The sequence below is a fragment of the Carassius gibelio genome, chromosome A25, assembly GCF_023724105.1.
Source record: "Carassius gibelio isolate Cgi1373 ecotype wild population from Czech Republic chromosome A25, carGib1.2-hapl.c, whole genome shotgun sequence".
In the NCBI taxonomy this organism is placed as follows: domain Eukaryota; kingdom Metazoa; phylum Chordata; class Actinopteri; order Cypriniformes; family Cyprinidae; genus Carassius; species Carassius gibelio.
The window spans coordinates 13,843,873-13,870,063 of NC_068395.1; the positions used below are offsets into that span (position 1 = coordinate 13,843,873).

The window sequence follows — 26,191 nt, forward strand, 5'->3', positions numbered from 1 at the left end:
AGGAAGATCATCAGTGGCTGACTATTCCTTTCAGTTCCGCACCCTGGCGGCCACGTGCCAGTGGAACGAGGCAATGCAGTGGGATCGATTCCTGCATGGACTGTTTCTGTCTTTCAGAAAGAGAACATGGTGTTATCAAACATGCCCGCAGAGTACTTGGACCTGAAGGAGGTGTTCAGTAAGTTCCGTGCTGCTTCTTTTCCTTTGCATCGTCCCTACGACTGTGCGATAGATTTAGTGCCAGTGCCAAGTCTCCGCCTAAAGGCAAATTTTACTCTCTTTCTATTGTGGAGAGGGAGGCTATGGAAAAATACATTTCTGATTCCTTGGCATCGAGGTTCATCCGCCCTTCCTCTTCTCCAGCAGGGGCAGGATTCTTTTTTATGGGTAAGAAGGATGGTTCTCTGCGACCTTGTATTGACTACCGAGAGCTGAACAACATCACGATAAAGAACACCTATCCGTTACCGTTGATGTCTTCAGCTTTCGAGAGGTTACAGGGAGCATCCGTCTTCACAAAATTGGATTTACGTAATGCTTATCATTTGGTCCGCATCAGGAAGGGGGATGAATGGAAAACCGCCTTTAACACCCCTAGAGGGCACTTTGAATATTTGGTTATGCCGTTCGTGCTTTCCAACTCGCCAGGGGTTTTCCAAGCACTCGTTAATGACGTGTTGAGAGACATGGTAGATCAGTTTATATATGTTTACCTGGATGACATACTGATTTTTTCTTCATCTCTCCAGGAACATGTTCAACACGTCAGACAAGTGTTCCAGAGATGAATCGAGAATGGGCTTTTTGTCAAGGTGGAGAAATGCGTATTCGATGCACAGTCTTTTCCCTTCCTAGGGTATATCGTCTCATCTGAGGGAATACGTATGGATCCTGACAAGGTTAAGGCTGTGATAGATTGGCCATCTCCAGATTCCCGTAAGGCCCTACAGCGGTTTCTGGGGTTCGCCAATTTCTATCGACGTTTCATTTGTAAATTTCAGCCAACTAGTCTCACCTCTGTCGGCCTTGACCTCCCCCAGTACACCGTTCAGGTGGTCGGATGCAGCCGAAACTGCATTTACCAACCTCAAGAGCCACTTTGTTTTGGCCCCCATCCTTGTAGCCCCTGATCCCCCACGGCAGTTCGTGGTGGAGGTCGACACATCAGAGATGGAGGTAGGAGCAGTTCTTTCCCAACATGCTGCCTCAGACGATAAGATGCATCTCTGTGCGTTTTTCTCCCATCGTTTATCTCCTGCTGAACGCAATTATGACATTCGTAACAGAGAATTGTTGGCCGTAAAATTAGCTTTAGAGGAGTGGCGTCACTGGTTGGAAGGCTCATGGGTACCTTTCATTGTTTGGACCAATCATAAGAATTTAGAGTATATTAGAACTGGCAAAAGACTCAATTCCAGGCAGGCTCGGTGGGCACTTTTTTTCGGTCATTTCGATTTTCCTCTGTTGTACCACCCGGGTTCCAAAAATGTCAAACCCGATTCTTTGTCATGTCTTTTTGATCCCTCTGCCCGCCCGGTGACTCCCGATTGTATTTTACCTGAGAAAATAGTCGTCTTAGCACTCGTATGGGAGGTGGAATCAAAGGTCAAGATGGGCTTAGAAGGGGTAACGCCTCTACCCGGTTACCCACCGAATCGTTTATTTGTGCCAGAAGGGTTACGGTCCGAAGTCATTCAGTGGGGTCACTGCTCTAATGTTGCTTGTCATCCAGGGATAAGCAGAACCAAGGGGTTAGTTAAACAACGATTCTGGTGGCCACTTATAGCTTGTGACGTCCACAATTTTGTTTTGGCTTGCTCAGTTTGCACCAGTGGTAAGTCATCTAACCGGCCTCCTGATGGGCTTCTTCAACCGCTGTCTGTCCCTCTGAGACCCTGGTCACATATCGCACTAGATTTTGTTACCACCCTCCCGCCCTCTAATGGCATGACCATAGTGGACTGGTTCTCGAAGGCGGTACATTTGATTCCCTTGTCCAAATTACCGACAGCCAAGGAGACAGCGGTCACTGTCCTAGATCACATCTTTCGGTTACATGGCCTGAAGGTAGACGTGGTTTCTGACAGGGGATCCCAATTCATATCCAAATTTTGGAAAGAATTTTGTAAGTTGCTAGGAGCAACAGTTAGCCTGTCTTGGGGTTATCATCCCCAGAGTAACGGGCAGTCTGAGCGAGCCAACCAAGATTTGGAGAGAACGTTGCAATGTTTGGTCTCCAAGAATCCTTCTTCCTGGAGCCAACAACTCTCTATGGTAGAGTACGCTCACAATTTGTTACCAGTGTCAGCCACGGGCCTCTCTCCGTTTCAGTACAGCTTAGGTTATCAGCCACCAGCTTTGCCTAGTCTGGAAACTGAAGTTGCGGTCCCCTCCGCTCACGCATTTGTCCAGAGGTTCCACCGCACCTGGACCAGAGCCCGCGAGACTATGCACCTGATGAGGGCGCGCACTAAGGCCAAGGCCGGTTGACACCGGTCAAAGCCTTCCGTTTACGTCGTGGGTCAAAAAGTGTGGCTTTCTATGAATAATATTCCTCTCCGTTCCATTTCTAACAAATTAGCTTCCAAATTCATTGGCCCGTTTACTATCACCAAGATCATTAGTCCGGTGACAGTCCACCTCAAACTACCTCCAGCGTACAGGAGAATACATCCCGCCTTCCATGTGTCCAAAATTAAACCCGTGTTTTATTCACTTAATAAATTAATCCGCCTGCCCCGACCTATTCGGTTAATTGTATTCTGGACTCGAGACGTAGGGGACGAGGATTCCGGTACTTGGTGGACTGGGAAGGTTATGGTCCGGAGGAGAGGAGTTGGGTACCTCCTAGGGACATACTGAATCACTCCCTTATAGATGATTACAATCAGCAGGTAGGCCCTTCTGGGAACTCCAAGAGGCATTCTTAGAGGGTGGGGGGGGGTATTGTCATGGTTAGAACAGTTAACTGTGATCTTTTGGGTTTTGCACTTTGTGGGTGAAGTCTGTGTGTTACGCGTCAGCACTGATTAGTTTGTGGCCGTCTCCTTTAATTGTCATCAGCAACAGCTGTCACTCATTACTCATCCCTATATATATATGGCTTGTCTAGCATCTTGTGTTCGTGAAAGCGTTGTTTCATGTTTGTAACCCGTGCCTTGCTTTCTTGTGTGTTTCTGCATTGGATGTCCGTGTCCTCCCTGGAACCCTGTCCACTCTACGCAACCACCATCAAGCAACACCACTTACCTTCGGCTCTCTTCCCCGCAGTTCCTGTGTCACCCTCTCCTGCTGCCAACTCACCTCCGCCTTCCGGATTCATCATTCCTCACCACCATCTTGAACTGTGCATTCCTCCCAGCGTTATTTGTGTCTCAGTTTTCTATTGTCTCATTATTCTCATTAAAGATCATTAACCTCGCACTTGCTTCCTGCCACTCCTTACACAGTCATTACATTTATTATATTAATAAATAAAAAAATATTGCACTCATAAATATTTACTCTTTTGAGTAAATATGGCTGGATAAAACAAAAACAACGCAAAAGCAATGCAAAGCAAAAATATTATTTTAAAGGGGGTTGATTCATTTCTTTTTCCCATTTTTGAATTGTAGTGTTAGTTATTTTTATATTTTTATCCATTTAGTATTTATAAACATGTTTAAATTATTTAGATTAAGTTATTTTAGTACTTTAACTTAAACGAAAATTAGATATTTTGCCTTGGCAACTAGCATAAATAAAATATATCAATATATGTTTTGTTTTTTTTGTTTGTTTTATAATGTAGTATTTTTTCATGTTTACAACCATTTCATTTTTTTAATAAATTTAAAGACCTGGAAAAAGGAGAACCACACAAGGTTATCATCACTGACTAAAGCAAATCTAAATAAAATAATAATAACGCTAATAGCCCTGTGTGATGATTTTTTACTTGATCTTTTAATTTATTGAAAAAAGAGAATACATTTTTTATATGTTTATACTTTTTCTATATAGTATAGAATATTTATAGTACTTGATGAGAAATGTTACCTTGTCAACCAGATCAAATAAAATATTTTTTTTTTTCATTTCAAGTTTATTTTATTTTATGTAATGAAAATGTTAATTATTTTATTTTTTTCATGGTTTGAGTGATCGATAATAACCCTGTTACTGATTAAATTTATTTTGTATTAAAATATAATATTAATTGATCATTTTCAACATGCAGATGCAGAGAAAGTAGTGAAGTTGGCTCTGTGGGCTGTGCGAGTCAGTGGGGTGTTGAGGCTGAGAATGAAGGCCTGTAGGCCGAGAGCTACAACAGGTGCAAAGGCTGAGCCGCTGAGGGCTGGAGATTAAACAGCACACTGAAGGTCAGAGACGGGGGAATATACTGCAGATCACCAGAGCCGCTCTGATGCTTAATGATGTCAGCTTTCTCACAGCCTCTTTATTATGTGGGCTTCATCGTTGTTTTTATTATTATTAATAAAACAAGCTTCTTGATCGAATGCTATAATATATTATTATTAGTAGTGGTAGTAGTATTTTCCAATAGCAGGCTAATCAGATTGATACCAGTCTTTTCAAATATAGACAAACTTTTTTTTTAGCAAAGATATATTAAACTGATCAAGAGTGGCAGTAAACACATTTCTATTATTACAAAAGATTCTATTTTAAATCAATTCTGTTCTTTTCTTTGAAGAATCATGAAGAAATATATCACGGTTTCTACTAAAATATGACGGTTTGCTACAACATTGCTAGCTTCAAATCAGCACATTAGAATGATTTGTGAAGGAAACATCTGATTTTGGAGTGAGATTGAGAGCGTGACCCACCATGTTGGCGAGGAGAGCAGTGGAATGTTCGTCGAGGCTGATGACCCCCTCCCCGAGGTGATGCCGCTTCAGCCGGTTTGAGAAGGTCCTCAGCTCTCGCTCTAGCTTGGCCCCCGAGTCCACGTTTGCTGGAAGCTTCCAGAAAGGCAGCCTTCAGAGAAATACTGTATTTGTTAGAGTACAGTTCTTAGATTGAAGTAACACTCCACATCAGGTTCATTAAAAAAATTCATTTCTTGAAATCAAATAAACGTTAACTAAATGAAAATAAAGCATAAAAAAATGAGAACTTGTTGTATTTTAGCTAGTCGCCAAGAAAATATTAAGAATTTTATACGTTTAATTAAGTACTAAAATATCTCAAACTAAATAATCGAAAACTTAAAAAAACAAATACAAAACAATATAGACATTATATAATTATAATGCTACATTATAATGCAGTTTTTAGTCATTATTTTAGTTTTGACATCATTGTAGTTTGTATGTAAAACTTCTTAAAAATGCGAAAGAAAACCTTTTTCGTTATAAGTACACTTTTGTCATGTGAACATACCTGCATTCACATGAATCTATAACTGGAAATGTATCAGAAACCAATTTAATCGACAATAATCCAGAGAAACACAAAGTGAAAGATAAACAATTAAGAAAGGTAAAGGAGTTTGTAAAGTTGTAGTACCGTAAGACATCCATGTTTGGCAGTTCTCGTCTGGCTGTGGAGAGCTGCTGCATTGACTCTTGATGGACGGCTCGAATGTTGTGTCCAACACACACGGTGTACTGCAGCGGCATGCGCTCCATACTAGGTGGTGTCTGCAAACAGAACTGTCTGCTCTCTATTCCTACATGAAGTGGGATGTTCGGAGCCACTAGAACTGACACACCTTGAAAAGAAAACTTTGGATTATCAGTGGTCAGTTTGGCAAATTTTAAAAATACAAATAAATCAAAATAGGAGTTTTGTGGCTTTTACACCGTGTCTACACTGTTTAAAAAAAGAAGTGTGTTTATGCACCTGCTGCCTTTTGATGGTGAAAAGTACGGATGGTCTATGTGTGAAATGCTTGTCTTTTCTTGATGGTAAATCCAGTTTAAAACTTTAAAATCATGTAAAATCTACTTTGCATCAGATTTATTAACAATTTATTATTAACCAAAATTCAATACCAACTTGAAATTAGCTGCAGCTCGCTGGAGGGGTCAAGTTGCATAATCATTTCTAAAACTTAGTCAAGCCCTTTCTCGTGTTGCTTGCTGCTCTTCTAACCATCAAATGACCAGCACTATGGCATGCAAGTGTTTAAATCCAGGCACTTTGCTTTTTTGTTGTCTATACTTATCACCACCATTAAAAGACAGGAGGTATATTAATACACTTTTGTTTACTCCATGTAGTTCTGAGAGCTGAGGTGTACATTTTGATTTTCTCAAATACATCAAGGTAAGTGCGCAAAGGTCTCTCACACACACTCTCTCTCTCTCTTTCTCACACACACACACATACACACACAATATATAATATGCTGTTATACTCCATATAGCTTCATATACAAGTCAGAAACTAAGCTTTTTTTTTTTTTTTTTTTTTTTTTTTGCACAGGCCTATCTAAACGGTTAATGGTCCCACCTAGTGATCAACTGTAACGGGGAAAACCACCAACAGTCAAGAATCTCTCACACACACAAACTCTATAATTTGCTGTTATACTCCATATTACTCCATATACAAGCCAGAAACTAAGCCTTTTCACTACCTCTTCCCAAAAGGGAAAACCACAAACAATCAAGAATGCATGATTATATGGTGTCATGGCTTTGCAATCAAAAAATGTCATTATAATGGAAGTCAATGGGGCAAAAACAGCCACCAACAATAAATGAGGAAGAATTTTTTTTTTTTTATCTAATGCTGAACAAAAACTAAAAATGCACCAAAGCCAATGTTGTTACTAATCTTTGACATGCCCAAGACTGTAATAAAAAGTAAAAACAAAAATCCAGCCACAATTACTTTTATATTGAAAATAAGTAATTTTGTTAGTTTTTTCCCCCCAAATCAGTGACATCGTTTATGAACTTGGCAATTAAAGAGTTGAAATCGTCCCTAGGTTACGTATGTAACCCTAGTTCCTCGAGGGAACGAGACGCTGCGTCGAGCGCTTTTGGGGAACGCCTTTGGCAAGAACAACTCTGAATATCGTGTGCAATCAGTCCAATGGAAGAGCGTGGCGTCACGGGCGGGGTGACGCAGCGACCAGGAAGCTATAAAGGCACCTGCCACACAGCTGACTTCAGCTTCGAGTAGGGAAGCAAGCGCAGGCAGGGTGCCGGGAGTATGGCTCTGCGACGCAGCGTCTCGTTCCCTCGAGGAACTAGGGTTACATACGTAACCTAGGGACGTTCCTCTTCGGGAACTCGAGCTGCGTCGAGCGCTTTTGGGGAACGATGTGCCAACGCTGCCAGACTACCAAACCCCTGCCTAGTGTGTATCCGAAGAGCACAGCTAAGGCGAGAGGACAGAAGAGCCAGGAGCGGCTTGCATATCAGGATTGTAAAATCTGGCGAATGTAGAGGGCGTGGACCACCCCGCAGCGTTGCAGATGTCCAAGAGGGACACACCTGCTAGAAAGGCCTTAGAGGCAGCCATACTCCGTGTAGAGTGAGCCTTGGCTCCCAAAGAAAGGGGAAGACCAGAGGACTCATAGGACTCGTTGATAGCCTCGACTATCCAACGACTAAGGGTCTGCTTAGAGGCAGGGGAACCCTTTTTAGGAGGACCGTAGCAAACAAGCAATTGGTCAGGTTTTCTCCACAGCAGCTCTGTGGACGTATGTGTCCAGTCCTCGAACTGGACTCATACAGTTTAGCTTCACCTGGTCTGGCTCCCGAAAGGGAGGAGGACAGAAGGCCTGCAGTACTATGGGTTGTGGCGTAACAGAGGGAACTTTAGGAATGTAACCCGCTCGAGGGTATAAAAATGCTTTGGCCATACCAGGGGCAAAGTCTAAGTAGGTAGGGGCCACCGAGGGGGCCTGACAGTAATATTCATGAATCGGCTCAAATGGAGCTTTACAAAGAGCCTCTAACACCACAACCAAGTCCCAGGGGGAACACGGGACCGTACTGGAGGTCTCAGCCTCAGCGCACCGTGGAGGAAACGTGTAACTAGGGGGGTGTCTACCCACTGACTGACCATTGAAAGGGACGTGGTAAGCAGCTATGACCGCCACGTACACCTTTAAGGTGGAGTGAGTTAACCCCGCAGAGAGCCTAGCTTGGAGAAACTCCAGAACTGTACCAACTGGGCAGTTAGCAGGGTCAAGCTGGCGGTCTCTGCACCATGAGGAGAAGGGTTTCAACCTCAGGGCGTACAGTTTCCTCATAGAGGGAGCTCTGGATTGGAGTGTGGGGGTCTCAACAACCTCGGTTGGGAGACTGGAAACTATGAGCTGTGCCCCCTCAGGGGCTACACAGACAACTTCCACAACTCCGGGCGAGGGTGAATATTTTGCCCTACGCCTGAGAGAGCAGATCTGTCCTGATCGGAATCACCCATGGAGAGCCGTCGAGGAGAGATTAGATCTGCGAGCCATACTGGGCTCGGCCAGAACGGGGCTACTAACAACAGACGGACCCCGTCCCGGCGTACTCTCGCCAGAACTCCCGGGAGCAGAGCGATAGGGGGAAAAGCGTACGGACGAAGCCTCGGCCAGGTCTGTACCATAGCGTCCAGTCCCAAAGGAGCTGGATGAACTAGAGAGAAACAGAGGGGACATTGCGATATCTCTTGAGTCGCAAAGAGGTCCAAAAACTCTCCATATCTACTTCACCTTAGGGTGAAGCCCCCGGGTCTCGACCCCTGTCTCGACAGTATGTCTGCTCCCACAGTCAATCTCCCAGGAATATACACTGCTCCGAACGAGAGGAGTTTGTCCTGGGACCACAGAAGGATCTGGTGTGCCAGCTTGTACAAGGGGCACGGATGCCGATCTCTCTGGTGACTGATATAAGAGATCGCCAATGTGTTGTCGGTGCGCACCAACACATGGTGACCTCTCAGGTCTGGGAGGAAATATTTCAATGATCGATGCACAGGTAGCATCTTTAGACAACTGGTATGCCATGTTAGATGGCGACCGCTCCACAGACCGCGGGCAGGGTGGCCACTCATGACCGCACCCCAACCGGTGAGGGACGCATCTGTCGCTAGCGTTACACGGCGACCAAGAGCTCCCAGCACCGGGCCCTGATTCAAGAACCAAGGTTTCTTCCATATGTCTAAGGCACGAAGGCATCGCCGCGTGACCTGAATAGTTCGGAAAGGATTTCCCCTCGGGGAAAACCCCTTGGTCTTGAGCCACCACTGAAGGGGCCTCATGTGCAGGAGACCAAAAGGTATCACGTTGGACGCAGCTGCCATGAGCCCTAACAGTCTCTGAAACTGCTTCACAGTGAGTGACTGGCCTTCTTTGACTCTCTTGACTGATGTGAGGATCGACTCGATCCGAGCAGGAGACATACGTGCCTGCATCGTGGTCGAATCCCATACTACGCCTAGATAGGTGGTTCTCTAAAGTGGAGAAAGTACACTCTTCTTGGCATTCAGTCTCAAACCCAGCTCCCCCATATGGGCGAGAACGACACCTCGATGTCGAACCGCCATCTGCTCTGATTGAGCTAGAATCAACCAATCGTCGATACAATTTAGAATGCGGATGCCCTGCATACGGAGGGATACCAGAGCCGCATCTACACATTTTGTAAACGCGCTGGGTGAGAGTGCAAGGCCGAAGGGAAGTACCCGATATTGGTAGGCTTTGCCCCCGAAAGCGAACCTCAGAGACTTCCTGTGTTGTGGAAGGATGGATATGTGGAAGTATGCGTCTTTGAGATCTATTGTGACAAACCAGTCCTCGGATCTGATTTGAGCTACATCCTGTTTGACAGTGAGCATTTTGAACTTCAGTGACGTAACTGAGAGGTTTAGATGACGTAAGTCTAAGATCGGACGCAACCCCCCATCCTTCTTTGGAACTATGAAATACCGGTTGTAAAACCCGGATTCCCTGTCTAGAGGAGGGACCACCTCGATGGCCGCCTTCCTTATTAGGGTATTCACTTCTTGTTCCATCACCAGAGCCTGCTGGGGGCCGACTACTGTCGATGTAACCCCATTGAATGTCGGCGGTGGATGGCCGAACTGAATGCGATAGCCTCTTTCTACCGTGTGCAGGACCCATTGAGATACATTTGGCAGTAGTTTTCACGCTGCTAACTGATGTACTAAGGGAATCAGTCCCTCGAGACTGACCTCTGGTGTAAGAGGCCCCCGAAGGGGCGGCGAGCGTCTCAGCTCCGCTACGCTCACGAGCGGAAATAACTGAGAGCAGTGCTCGCTGGAAGCGGCTGCACCCTGAAACTCTGGCAGGGTTGGCAGACCCACCTCCCGAGGGCACTGAAGTGAGACAGGCACCGTATAATGAGGTGGACACCGCTCTACCCCAGTAGGGGCCGCCCTCTGTAGTCGTGACTGAAATGCGTCATGACTTCTTGGCCGTGGACCTCCCAGCCTGACATCTTAGATTGGGATTAGGCTGAGAAGTCGTCGGCCCAGAGCTTTGCTCTGTCTGTACATGGAGGGGCAGCTCCCGCCCAGCAGTCCCTCTAGTACATCTAACTTCACATGTTCAATAACTGTCATTATATTCCTCAGAATTTAATGCAATCAAACAATCAGACAAGTAAACACGGTCTGGATTGTGATACAATTCACATTGAAGTGATATATTGAACTTCTTGAAGTTAGATAACGGTCATTAGATTCCTCAGAATCAAATGAAATTCAGCAATCAGACAAGTAAACACGGTCTAGATTGAGATAAAGTACACATTGAAGTGCTGACTTCTCAAAGTCATTATATTTCTTAGAATTTTTAAACAATCAGACAAGTAAACACGGTCTGGATTGTGATACAATACACATTGAAGTGATATATTAACTTTTCAGTTATTAAATTTCGTAGAATTTAATGAAATCAAAACAATCAGACAAGTGAACACGGTCTAGATTGTGACAAAGTACACATTGAAGTGATAGAACTAACTCCTCCTTTTTTTAAATGGAGTTTAAACAACCAGACAAGCGGTCGGGTATGGAAAATTCACATCAAAACTGAAAATGATGTAATACACGCGTTGCCTCGACAGCGCGCGAATAATTAGTCACACAAACAATATTAATCCCCTCGGAGACTTAAATAGCTGCTTGTATAATGTTAGGCATAACACTGTTTATTGTATATGCTTATGCAACTTTATGTTTGTGCAACTAAAAGCTCGCCGACGCCCTCCGTATCAATCTCCTCGGAGAAAGAAAGGTGGAGCGTCAAGCCCGATGCTCGGGGGGAAGAACCGAAGCTCGGGCTTCCGAATCCCGGAATCAGGCAGATCTGATGGGTAAGGTAGGAGATAAGGACGTGCCCGTCTCCATTCCCTCCAACAGATCGATCTGCGAACCCAACGAATGCCGGCGCCGTTCCGCCTTGGCGAAAACGGGACCGGTATCGCGAGGAACGCTGGCGAAGGCTCTCTCCTCGAAGAGAGCCCTCCGGGATCGAAGCGTACACAACGGCCGGGCAGTCGGCTCCCTCGAGAGCCAACTCAGCGTGCTTCGATCCCAGGCAAACCACGCATAGACTGTTTGTATCCCCACTCGTGATGTACGTGGGCAGGGAGGAACAAACAATCCATAGCGCAATCTGGAATCGCCCTCCAATTGTCGTGTCTTTGCTTTGCTCTTAGGCATTATGTTGTTTATTGGGACAGACAACAATAAATAAGACTCACAAGACAGACTTTAGACATGCACACACAGAGCGCTTGCTGAAAGACGCGAAGCTGAAGTCAGCTGTGTGGCAGGTGCCTTTATAGCTTCCTGGTCGCTGCGTCACCCCGCCCGTGACGCCACGCTCTTCCATTGGACTGATTGCACACGATATTCAGAGTTGTTCTTGCCAAAGGCGTTCCCCAAAAGCGCTCGACGCAGCTCGAGTTCCCGAAGAGGAACTTGGATTTTTTTTTAAACATTTGGTAGTTTTGATCAGGACTAGGGGTGTCACGATTTCGATTTTAAATCGAAATCGATCGAAATTAAGTCACAGTCTCAAACTTCGAATTAAAAAATGGAATCGTCGATGCTGCCTGCCACGCCCCCATGTTGTATGACGGCAAATCAATGACAAAAATAACAGAGCATACAACTGATGCTGGCGCGCGCGCTATATTGCTTCTGCGAGATGAAAACTGAATCGGATGCGAAGAAACGGGAGCCCGCGAGCTCATTTCAAACTCTCGCGCGCGCGTGACATGTACTCTGCGCGCAATACAAGCCGTCGCGCGCGCATGCTCATTCCCCACATCCTTGCGCTCGATCATCTCACCTCTGCTCGCGCGAACAATTTTATTTTTGTCAGTCGTGGGGCGGGGCTTGCTGTTTTAGTTGTTATCTCAAATGTCATTGGTTATTCCTCTTTTCCTAAAGTCAGTATTCGACGCCTGTTAGAAAATGATTAATAATTCTCTTGACTTGACCCATGACTTCATCAGTGGACCAGATACATGTGAGTAATCATTTCTTTTGCTTGTTTAATTTATTTTTGTCTTTAATGTAATTTAATGCATTGTTTATAGAGTAGATCTTTTGTAGATACTTGATTAACTGGAATTCTTCTGATTGCTAGTGATTGCAGTCTTATAATAAAGATACACATATTTTACAGACTGTAATGATGCACACACACACACACACACACACACACACATATATATATATATATATATATATATATATATATATATATATATATATATATATATATAAATCTAAATGAATGACAGTGAAGTGTTTAACAAGTGTTTTATCTTTAATCTTTTAAATAGCTACATCGTAATATTTGAAGGTTAGTTTAGTCATTTTTTATTGTTTTTGTTTGTTTTGTTGTGAACTTGAATGTCATCTTTTGTGAAGAAGACTGCACTTACAACAAAGAAACTGGATGGCAGTTTATTTTAAGTTTTCAATTGACTAAAGATATAAGTTATTGTTACATCATGTTGTTAATAAAAGTTTTAAATTTGACAATGTAGTGTGGTACATTGCAAACAAAGGTCAGATAATATATTGCATAAAAGTCTAGTTTGAAAAATGACAATCTGTGCTTTAAAAATAATAAATGTAAAAATCGAGAATCGAATCGAACCGTGAGCTCAGAATCGAAAATGCAATCGAATCGAGGATTTGGAGAATCGTGACACCCCTAATCAGGACTGAGGTTGATTAATAGATTTATGCAAAAAATATATAAAAAAAATAAATAAAAAATAAATAAATAAATAAAAGTATATATATATATATATATATATATATATATATATATATATATATATATATATATATATATATGATACATTTCTACAACAGTTTAATTGAGTGGATGTTTTCATCCCGAAGAAAACGAAAGGTGACTATAAACAATGCACAAGTGATATAATAAGGTCAGATGCAAAATTTATATTAATAAATATTAATTTTATATTAATATTCCACAGTGTGACTTAAATCCTGACAATAGTTTTTAAACACCAAAACTGGGTTTGCGTTGTTACAAGCTGTTAGTAAATCAAGTCCATACACTTTTAAAAATGTCTCTGCTGTGGGCAACAAAACAAAAATATTGATGACATCATTGTGAACTCGGGGGTGTATTCAAATTCTTTTGTCCAATCAAATGCTCTCTGGATTAAAAATAAAACTCTTTAATATTGAGCTATTTATTATAATAAAAAGATATTTAACACTGTAAAATATTATTAAAATTTGATTACAAATACAAAGCAAAAATAAAGCATTTTCATTGGAAATAACATAGCGAGCAGACATTTTAGAGTTCAGTCAACACTCTCAGAAAAAATGGTACAAAGGTTAAAAGTTTTAAAAGGTACACCTTTGTACCTAAAGAGTCCTTAAAAGTACATATTAGTACCTAAAAGGTACAAAAGTTCACCTTTTGAAAAAGTACAGCCCCAGTGACAGCTTTTGTACCTTTTCTTCTGAGAGTGAAAGATGCAGACATGCAGAGATTTTGGATCATGAGACACTGCTGAGACATCAGGTGATTTCAGATCACACGTTAACTCCTGTAACTCCATTCGTGACTCTGAATGACAGACACTGCATGAACGAAACCAAATACCATCTTTCAACCTGCCCCAGAGTAAAGCAGCCTTTACAGCCTGATGTATCATGGAAATTCTGAGCCTGGGACTTGTGGAACAGGAAACATTGGGATTTATAATTGAATCTTTATATTTTCAAAGACTTAAGAGAAGATGGGGGCTGCTTCTGATGTCTTTCTGCACCTGAAATGTTGAGATTATGTGAAGCAGATAATGGTGTGCGCAGATGTAGCTGCCCTCCCTGGAATTCCTCCTGCTTCTTGGATTTCACCACCATGTCAAAGTACCCCAGTGTAGACACACGCAACACTGTCCATCCAACTGCCCCTCACCTCAACCAAACTGACAACACCATTTCCACATGAGCAGTACATCATTTAGATAATTTTTTATATATATATAATTCAGATGTCATGTAATTCAAAAGAAATAGGCCGGTAATTAGTTTGACCTGAATTTTTTACTGATAATAACTTTTTTCACAATAGCACCAACAATGACATTACATTAACCCTGTAAAGCCTGGAATATACAATGATAGACTGAAAAATCTGATATTTATACAGTATGATGAAATTCTGATGCTTGTACTTTAAATCGGTGGGTTCTTCATCACAGACTGCTTACATAAACTCCTCATAAATATCAGCTTTTCTGCTCGCCTTGGGGATTTTATGTAATCTTCTGTGTGTTTCTTGTGTGGCGTCCACCAGGGCTCCATTTTGGGGCCTAATCTATTTTCTTTATATATACTTCCTCTAGGAATCCATTTTGAGGAAGTATAATATTTTGTTTCATTGTTATGCAGATGATACACAATTATATCTGCCATTGAAACAAAAACATCCAAATTATATAGTGCCACTTTTGTGTTGCCTTGAGGAAATTAAAGCCTGGATGTCTGTAATTTTTTTTAATTTAATGAGGATAGGACAGAAGTTATATTGTTTGATCCAGGGTCTGCTGGAGTCTCCTGACATGGATTTAGGTGTATTACAACCATTTATGTGTTTTAATGGATAAGGATTTTAAACTGGCTTATAAAATTAATTTGGTTTTATATATATATATATATATATATATATATATATATATATATACATATATATATATATATATATATACATATATATATATATATATATATATATATATATATATATATATATATATATATTTCTATCTCAGGCAACTCTTCTAAGATTAAATATTTTCTGAGTTACAAAGTATTTAAAATAATTATACACATTTTTATTTTATTTTTATTTTATTTACTCTTCATTGGCTTCCTGTGCATTTTAGAAATGATTTTAAGAATTTGGCAATAGTTTGCCTCTAAATGTCAGAAAGGCCCAAACACTTACTGTTTTTAATTCTAGCTTAAAAACACATTTTTATAGTATTGCATTTAACACTGCATGAGAGCTGCTTATTTATTTTACATTATTCTATAATATTTCATTATATTTTTAACTTTGTTATTATAATTGTCATATAGGCTTATTCACACTTGTACAGCACTTTGGTAAACACGTCGGTAACACTTTATAATAAGGTTCCATTAGTTAATGTCAGTTAATGTATTAATTAACATGAACAAACAATGAATAATACATTTATTACTGTATTTATTCATCTTCGTTAATGTTAGTTAATGAAAATACAGTTATTCATTGTTAGTTCATGGTAATTCACAGTGCATTAACTAATGTTAACAAGCACAACTTTTGATTTAAATAATGCATTAGTAAATGTTGAAATTAACATGAATTAAGACTTATAAATGCTGTAGAATGATTGTTCTTGCTTAGTTCATGTTAACGAAAGTAGTTAACTAACATTAACTAATGGAACCTTATTCTAAAGTGTTACCAACACGTCTCTAAAAAAGTGCTTTATAAATAAACTTTGACTTGACTTGACTTGAGCAGTTGTCACTCTATATCTCCCAATATTGTCTTAGTAAAGTAATATTTAAGCGTATAGTTTTTCTGTTCAAAATATCTGTAGTTTCAAAAACTACTATTTGGGGGCCTAATTAACCCTAATCGTACATGCCACCTCACACAGGTGCAAAAATATTAAATGATCTAATAAACAAAAGTTTATTAAGTTTCTTAAAAAGAACAATGCAAGAATATATTTTAGGCTTGCAAATGAAGCCCAAAATTAACTGTCACTCAGCAGAGGAAACCTAGTTTGGAACTGAATGCAAGTTTGTAGATGTAGATTGTAGAAATAAAAAATATACATATTTGTTTGATGACTTGATAAATGCAGTCAACAAAGCAATGGAATTTTGTTCTAATAGTCTCGTTAGTTTCATTTTCCTTTTATTTTGAGAGAAACATCTCTTAAATAAGACTCTTTGGAAAACTACCAGTTCCTTCTATTTATCACTGCAGATTAGACTTGGAGAGAAAAGAAAGGCCTCTGACATGGAAAACTTTTATAAATAATAGCGTGTAAGGGTGTAACATCTACTAATATCGTACCTGCCATAGACTTTGGCAAGTGAAGGAAAGAAGCCAAACTGTTAACCATAAGATTATGCATATGTTTTTTTAAAGGGCCAGTTTGTGACAAAAATAAAATTCTGTCATGGTTTACCAAGCTTGTATGGCTTTCTTTCTTCTGTGGAATACATAATAAAAATCTTTCAGTGTTCTGTTTTTCCTTATAACGAAAATCAGAGGAGTCTAATTTTGTACTGGACACCATTGACTTCCACTGAATGAAAAAAAACAACAACAACAAAAAAAACAATAGAAATGCTCAGTCAAATAGGTTTGGAATTGTATGAGGGTAAAGAATTAAAATTTCTGAGTAAACTATTATTCTAAGTAGAGAACTAATCCTATCCAAACAGACAAAAAAAAACTGCATTTGAATGTGCAAAGAGGAGAGATTCACAACTCTTTCTAGCCAGTCGGAAGACAAATTAAAGACCGATTCAAACTACATTTTCAGTTGTTTACCAAAACCCATTGTGTAATTTTCCTTACATCAAGTTATGTGATCCTCTATCGCTTATATGAAATAGCATTAAGTATTTCTGAGAATCATTCATCTATTGTTCAAAAATCGCATCAGTCTCTGCTCTCATCCAGGCTATATTAGGTGAAAAAAGTGAGATGGGATGCTGTTATTCATCTTTGCTTTAAAGACAGAGTGGAAAATATTTCAGGAAAGCTGGTAGTAGTTACCGTGGGGAATTATTCTAAAAATAATAGACGCTCCCCCTCTTTTTCAGCTTCTGTAGAACCCACCTTGCTCATAACTCAAGCCAAAAGTCTCTTAAACGTCAGCAAATGACAGTTATTTATTTTCGACTGTGCAGATTCCATGTTATACACACCTGAATGGGGCCTCGAGCATTTAAAGGGTAAAACTCGAAAAATCTGACTATAGACGGATAGAAAAAAATTAACTTTGATTGTCAGTCTGACTTCAGTCTCAAACGTCACAACACTGTTCATTAGTGGTGTTTTACAGGTCGTGCATTACTATTACTATTGCTTAGACTGAAGGCTAGTGATACGTCACTGGCCCAGCAGAAACTACATGAGATTGTAATTCCCATTAGCTCACATTGAATGACTAAGTTTACAATATCAAAAGCCTTGAACTATTTAGAAACGGTCTACAGTAGCAGCTACCATAACACTCTAGTTTGAGATTTAGAACAGATTTAGTTCCATTTTCAAACTAAAAAGATATGTTGCATGCATTTTTGTAATGATAGTACTCATAGTTGTGTGATTTTAGTGAGCAGTGTGATCAAGATTTAAAAGTTTAAATATTGCGCAGCTAAAGTCTTAATTTCGAAACAGTTTCATGTATTATTTGCAAATGTCTAATAATAATAATAATAGCAATTCCCCAAAAGCATACATTTTTTTTCAACTAATCATTTTTCAGCCCATAAGAATTACGTCAAGACAATGCGACACCACAATAACACACATTTCCAGATCCTTACTGAAACATAGCAGACAAGGAAACAAACAAGTAAACAAAACACATTTCACTGACATTTTTTTAACGTTATTTTGCGAAAATTGGTGCGTGATTGGTGAACAAGTTTTTTTTTTTTAATTTATTACATCAACAATTAATTTTTATTTTAACAGTTTTAACAGCCGCCACAGTTTTAGGAAAACCCCAATAATTAACTGAAAGAGTGAAATTTCGTGTTTTGACGGTGTCAGTGTCTATTTTTAATTAAATTAATTATTTGATTATCATTAAATATACTTTATTTATTTATTTAACCCCTCCCCCCACTATTTTTTGGTGATCACACAATCACTGCTTGGAAACAGTCAAAATCTGAATATGTGTTCTTCTCTTTAGAGGGTCGTTCAGTCATCATGTTGGACCGGACACAACTGTCAGTGAACCCAGTAAAGGACACAACTTGCCCAGACACTTCAATAATGTCTCTCATCAACAAAGTGGACAAAGCTATTTGACAGACAGCGCATGACCGAAGCTCCACATCATCAACCTGTTTAAAACCACTATCCGATTTCAAGGCCTAAATGTAAATATACACTGCTGCAACGTTTACCTTTGGGTTTGCCCTGGGTCGCCGAGGGCTCGTTTTACAGGCCTGCACAACAACATGCCATTTGGCTGCAGAGCAGCAACTCAGGAAAAACAATTATGTCCATTATCAACACATCACCGACCAATAGCAGCCGAGAGCCAGGGCCACAGGCAGCTGCTGGGTTGCCTTACAAATCTGAGCCAACATGACTGTCATTGTTATGCCACTGGGCATTATATTCTGAGATATGTCTTCGGTTACTTGGCAACCTGGGACAGCTGCTTTGGCAGGAAGCTCAACATTTCTGTCTTAAAAGTGAGCCAATTAAGAGAGGGGTTTGAGGGGTCTCTACAAAATCAAGGCCGTCCTCTACCGAGGTGGAAAAGGGATAAAAACCATGTGACTGTCTCGGTTAAACTGCTTACAGCATTACATAACGCTTGGTGGGCCAAACAATGATCTAGGAAATCATAAAAGGCCTTTGTTTATGTCACATGACGAATATAATGTCCTTAGCTGATGGCATGCCCTTTCACTTTAATCTAATTCTGTTCAGCTGTCTGGGATGCAGATTACCACTTTCACCTCTCAGCTGCCGAAAGCTCACATGCAAACTTGGAAGACACCAATGCGGGCGCAAATAATGCGGCCGTACGAAAAAAGCAGTGTGACCGTGTTGAGTAAATAGGGTTATTAATTGCTGGATTGTGCGTTGGTGACAAGGTGCTGTGAGAGTGTCTCGGCTCTGAGCAGTAACCATGTTTAGAGACCAGCTGCCCACCCACACAAGCCTCACAGGCACGCCTGCTGGTCCGAAGCACGAGGGGTCATCGCACAGCCCCTTCAGTGAACATATTAACCATTTCCTGAACATATAAAATGTCAAAAACCTAAAAAATGCTACGTTTGCACTTTGAGTGTGGGTACTAGTGGCAGCTTATCGCCAAACGTGTTAAGAAACTTAACTACTAATGTGTTACAGTGTTGTGTTACATATATTAACCATTTAGTGAACATATTAAATGTCAAACACTTTTGCAGCTCAAAAAGTGCTACGTTTGCACGATTAGTGTGAGTACTAGTTCCACCAGTGTTGGGAAACTTGTCTACTATAAGTAATGTGTTACAACAACCTGTCCTCCAACCAATACGCATGTATAGGTCCTTTGTCCAAATCCCTGAAATACGACCCATCAGATCATATACTACAATTGCACCCCTATCGGCAAAAGGTCGTTTTCATATTAATGTTTTGTACTCTTTTATTTGCAATCTGGTTTGGGTTTCGTGTAGCTCAGTTAGTAGATTATTGCGTTATACCTTGATATGTAATCATGCTATCATGGGTTCGATCCCAAGGAACGGACGTGCACGAAAATGAATATGCTCAATAAATCATAATTTAGCATGATTTCTGTGAGGCTTAGGTTTAGGGGTGGGGTTAGGTGTGGTCATTCGAACGAATAAGCCACCTAGTAAAATATGTAGGAAATACTGTGAGATCGGTGTAAAACGCCCACACATTGCATTTAAATAAACGTGCGTTTTGATTGGTAATGACGTTATACGTCAATTCATGACGACAGACGCAACGCAATACCGTCATTATTTTTACGCCCGCTAGAGGGCACTTAACTTTAAAAAGTCATTATAGGTCGTAATAAATGCTTGCACAAACGACCTATATGGTCGTTTTTTGTTGGAGGACAGGCTCGTTACAATTTTGTTACTCGCTGTAAAAATTAACCTGTAACTGTTGGTATTTGATTACTTTTAATGGAAAGTAACTCATTAATTTCTAATTCAAACATGAATCAATCTTGAATGTTACAATTGAAAAATTAAAATTAGATTTTTTGTTTGTCTGTTTGTTTGCAGCTATATGCTCCAGGGTGGAACTGTCACAAATTACTATTGGAATCCACTGAAACTTGGTGAAATGCAGTGGTTTTTAAAACTGTCCTGGAGCACCAGCTCTGTCTCCCTCATCTAACACACCCAATTCAACTCTTTAGCCCACTACTAGAGACTTTAAGAACTGAAGTGGGTCAGAAAAGGTAAAGAGTGATGAGAAAATATGATGTGCGTCAGATCTGAATTCACACACACACACACACACTGCGTCCTGTCTGGCTCCTGCTCCCGTTGTCGCAAGGTTAGCCTAATCACTTTCCCTATTACCTTTCTGAAGAAGCAGTATGGAGTTACGTCACACCGGCGCGCAAAAGTGCACGCGAAGCAAATAAGCCGCTGAGGAGCTATTGGCAGCCCTTAAAACAGACAAAATAACCTAATAACCCAGCTGCTGTGACGTCTGTTCATCAAAGATCAAGATAAAAAAGATATAATCAAGAACTTTGGTTCTGGGACGGCGGTTCTGGTTTCTGCCGTGTGGTTGAATCATATGTTAATAACCACTGATTTAAGTTTCAATTAATATTTAAATACTTCACTTAAATGCTCCAAATATTCTGCATTTTGGGACAGATTCACTCATTGCCAGATTCAGTGAGCTCATTGAGTGAATCCTTTGTTAAACAGGATTTGATTCAACATTTTTTTTTTTATGAACACTTCTTCACAAGAGTTATTTCATCATGAATTGAAGGACACTATCCAAAAAAAACAAACTTTGCTATAGCACTTGAGATTTAACCCTTGTATTACATTACAGTTCTGTAACAATATTTGTGTTTCTTCATTTAGATTGTATGAGGTTTTCATTAGTGAGCAAAATCTGGACGTCCAGCTAAGAAGCTCTTGGCTCTCATAACACATGAAAACAGGTGCAAATTACCTATAACTCAAAGGATTGTACTGAACAAAGTGTTCTTAGGCTTAAATCTAAGTTAAATGTTAAACATACTCAATAAAATCAATAAAAACAGTGAAACTTTAACAAAAGTACAAAATTTCACACATTTTCATGGTGTATAGCTACTTATTTCACTTTAAACACTGCAAGACTATGAGAATTTGGAGTGGCTAATGTTTTAATGCACTACGCATCTGTCCGTAAACATGTCCCATCCTCCCTGACATAAACACAATGCTTATTTAAACCTGCCTGAGATTGTTTTCCTAATTAACTCTCGATATAAACATCGGGCATCTGCTAACAAATACCAATGGGTTCAGACCTTTGTTGTGCAGTCTTTCACCAAGCAGAAGTAACCATCAGTATTGTGTTATGCTCTCTGTGATCTCAGGGCCGAGGCAGTTTTGAAATGTGTAGATAGTCACAAGTGAATGCATGTTTGCACTTGTCAACAATGTGTGAAAGGGCAGAGTGGCAAAATTTGGCTAAGTGGGTGACAGTTAGTGGAGCGGAGCTCCTCTGTGCTTACCTGAGGATCCTAGGAAGTAGCGTTCTAAAACTGACCCGAAGCCAGAAGGGTTGTCCCTAAGGTCGCTGACTGTGAAGTGCTGCATGGAAATGTTGGCATCGTTTATTGGCCAGTTGTGTGCACGGACACTGGCACCTCCGTACCATGAAATATTCACCATGGAGAAACAGTCCTGAGAAATAAAGAGGGTTACTATCCTTAAAATGTATAGTTATGGTCCATCTATACCATAGGTAGATCATTTATTGCAAGTTTAAGTACTAATTATACATTTATTGTTAGAGTTTCTTCATATAGATTGAATGAGGTTTTCATTAGCAAAATCTGGACATCCAGCTAAGAAGTTTTTGGCTCTCATAAGACATGAAAACAGGTGCAGAATACCTTTAACTCAAAGGATTGGACTGAACAAAGTGTTCTTAGGCTTAAATCTAAAATAACACATGACAGAGCATTAGTGAGGAAGGAAATATGGGAAATGAAGGGATTAAACTAGAAAACTTCCGAAATGCATTAGGTGCTTGCTGAACAAAGAAAGACCTTGTCTTATCGGATATCTGTGAAATGTATCTCTGTGGCCCTTTTAGACTGGTGAACTTTAAACCCTGCTTTAAAAACTTTTTTTGGCAGGTGCGAATGCAAAGTAAATCAGTTTTTATGATTAACAATATAACCCCATAAAAATAACTAATAATAAAACTATTTAAAAGTTTAAAAAATAAATAAAAATAAAAACAGTTAAATAATAAATAAAAAAGTTACAGTTGCAATAAAAATGGTTTAAAATGGTTATCTTTATGTAACACTGTGAAACAATAAACCGTTAAATAACTGTTTGTATGCACTTAATTAGAACTTAAACCTCCCAAAGGAAGCCAAAACTAAAATATGAAGGTCTTAAAAGTATATATTTTATGTATTCACATATATTTTAATTGAGATTTCAAACATTTAAGGAACCTAAAAAAATAAAATAAAACATTATATATATATATATATATATATATATATATATATATATATATATATATATATATATATATATATATATATATATATATATATTATATTATATTATATTATATTATAATATTTATTATATATATTATATTATAATATTTAGTCAGGCGGTGTGCTTTCATCGAGCGATTAATACACTCTTAACGAACAAAAATCGCGTTTTGCGGTACTTACAGGATCATCACTGACAAAACAAACACATCATCTTCATTGTCACTTATTCATTTTTATATTATATATATATATATATATATAATTTTTTTTTTTTTTTTTTTTTTTTTATATATTGTAAAGAATTTTATACCTGCGAAGCTGCGATTATTCGGTTTCTGTGAGAGAAACTTTCACACCATACAATGTTGGTGGTTCTTGAATATTTTGAATACATTTTATGTTGTTCTTCATAAACAAATAGGGTGATTTATTTTGTTTCAGTTATTTTTGTGGAAATTAAAATGGTGCCTCAGTGACACTTCTGATTCTATGTGCAACATAGCCTATATTTTAAAAAATGTTCTAAATAAGTAAGTTCTAATGGCATTTTTACCTTCAGGTCCACATGACAGTGAATTGGAGTCCAGGTTACACTGTAACACTCGGTCTCTGAGTCCTCCTCTGATGATTCCAGAGAGATCTTCACCTCTGCGACCGAGTCCCAAGTGTAGCAGAACTCGGTTTTATTAAGCCAGCACATGTTCCTCACGAACGGAACCTCAATATCGGTGTTCCCCGCGTTCTCCACGTCTATCTCCGCAAACGTCTTGTCCTCAGTCAGTGTCTGTATGACGAGAGTTTGCGTCCGTCTCTCCCAAATCAGCCCACTAAAGCTCCCCTTCAGGATCCAGTTCTTGTTGGGCTGATCCACAACTTGCCAATAAATGATCCCAATTGTCATGACAAAAAAGACAGCAACTCCCAAGCAAGCAATAGCCCCCTTCCAGGTCTCGTTCATCTCTTTCAACCCCGTGTCCCATGTCACCTCTGGGATCGGACTTGGGTTCCTGTTGCGAGAGTGTGGCATGATGATTCACAAAGAAGAAGAAGAAGAAGAAAATATCTAAACGAACGAGAAGATATAAAGTAACAATATCTCTGCTAAACCATGCAGAATCGTCATCGTGTCATGCTCCTTCACGCGCTCGACTGTCTGTGAATGTGATTTTTTGAATTGGATCTAATTGCGTCGTTGCGCGCACCGGCCGCCGGTCATCTACGGATCCAGGTCAAGTTCTCCAAACAGAATCATTCCAGAATAAATCAGAAAAGTAATGCATGCTGCTTCCAGTGCTGCAGCAGGGTTAAAGCATTGATGGCAGAAGAGTGAGCAGCCTTACCCGGGTTTGGCAGCAATGCCTACAAATAGCTCCTCAGCGGCTTATTTGCTTGGCGTGCACTTTTACGCGCCGGTGTGACGTAACTCCATACTGCTTCTTCAGAAAGGTAATAGAGAAAGTGATTAGGCTAACCTTGCGACAACGGGGACAGGAGCCAGACAGGACGCAGTGTGTGTGTGAAGCACACAATCTGAGTGTGCACGCGCTTGGCATTTGGAGACGCGCGTGCAGTGATTGACTCGCATTATGCGTAACATGCATCAGCCCTGTGCGCAATGTTTTAATGTCCTGTAACTGTTCAAAGCAGGTGCGCAGCAAAGCTTTAATCTCAAACTACATTTATTTTGGCGTATTATTAAACTGGGAAAATCTTAACTTTACGTTTAATCTGTGCAAAATATTACTTTATTCTCCTCCCAACAGCTGCACTCGCCTCCTACGCGTCACACTTGTGTAGCATTGTGTGTGTAGTGCTCCTAAATATTATTGTACTATATCGTGTATATTATTTTATTATATATATATATATATATATATATATATATATATATATATATATATATATATATATATATATATATATATATATATATATATGTATATATATATATATATATATATATATATATATATATATTTACATTTTTATAAGGTCAATGACAAAAAAAATGGAAACAGAAATCTACTCTTCGTGTTTAATTCTAAAACATTTATACCATTCTTTATTTTTTTAATGATTTAATGAGAATTCCAAATGATAACTACTAGTTTATAACAACTGAAATATTGTCTTTTTGCTTTTAAACTTTAAAATGGATTAATCAATAACTAAAAATAAAAAAGCTTATATATATATATATATATATATATATATATATATATATATATATATATATATATATATATATATATATATATATATATATATATTTTTTTTTTTTTTTTTTTTTTTTTTTTAAATCATGTTTTTTGGAGTCCTCTTTTTATGTCTTGTCAAATGCACTGGTTTTACTTTGACAGGACAAACATTTTTCAAATATAAACAAACAAAACTACTTTAAATAATATTCTTATTATGCCAAACTTCTCTCCGTCTGTGCTTCTGTCCCATTCCTGTGGCTCAGTGGTAAAGCATTGTGTCAGCAACACAAAAGGTTTTGGGTTCAATTCCCAAGAAACACACATACTGAAACGCACATGTTGAGGGTCAGTGTGGTGTCCAGGAGGTCAAATGCATTACACATTCTGTTTCTCTCTCACACAATCACACACACACCTTCAACTGATCTCTCTCACACACACAATCACACAGACACATTTACCTGCTCTCTCTCTCTCTCTCCCTCTCTCTCTCTCACACACATACACACACACACACATTCACCTGATCTCTCTCTCTCTCTCACACACATTCACACAGCCACATTCACCTGCTCTCTCTCTCTCTCTCTCACACACAAACACACATTCACCAGCTCTCTCTCTCACACACACACACACACACACACACACACATTCACCTGCTCTCTCTCCCTCTCTCTCTCACACACACACACACACACACACACACACACACACGTTCACCTGCTGTCTCTCAGGCTGTGGCACGTCCACACGTATCTCGCAGACAGTGCTGCTGTGTGTCCCTCTCCTAACAGTATCTTTATTTGTTCAGTTTCACTAATGGCTGTAAAGTTCTCTGTTAATTTGGTGAATTTGTTGAATGATAGGTATTTTTAGACTGTTTGATAATTTGATTGATTTTGATGTTTGGGTGAGAAGCAGTGCTGGTCTGAGACTGGTTAGTGTTAGTAGAGTTAGTCAGGTTAGTAAGTCTCAGATCTAGATGACTGAGCGGGACTC

General features: G+C 39.6%; 1 protein-coding gene across 1 annotated transcript in view; it reads right to left on the reverse strand.

The window, feature by feature from the left end:
- Positions 1-24,527, reverse strand: part of LOC127946711 (SITS-binding protein-like) — a 50,127-nt gene extending 25,600 nt beyond the window's left edge. Inside the window, exons 1-4 of the mRNA XM_052543432.1 lie at positions 23,542-24,527; positions 21,975-22,146; positions 5,521-5,725; positions 4,839-4,989 (exon numbers count right to left, since the gene is read on the reverse strand). Of these exons, the coding sequence (XP_052399392.1) occupies positions 4,839-4,989; positions 5,521-5,725; positions 21,975-22,146; positions 23,542-24,015 (1,002 nt within the window). The 5' untranslated portion in view covers positions 24,016-24,527. The remainder of the gene's footprint in view (positions 1-4,838; positions 4,990-5,520; positions 5,726-21,974; positions 22,147-23,541) is intronic.
- Between the last annotated feature and the right edge of the window lie 1,664 nt (positions 24,528-26,191).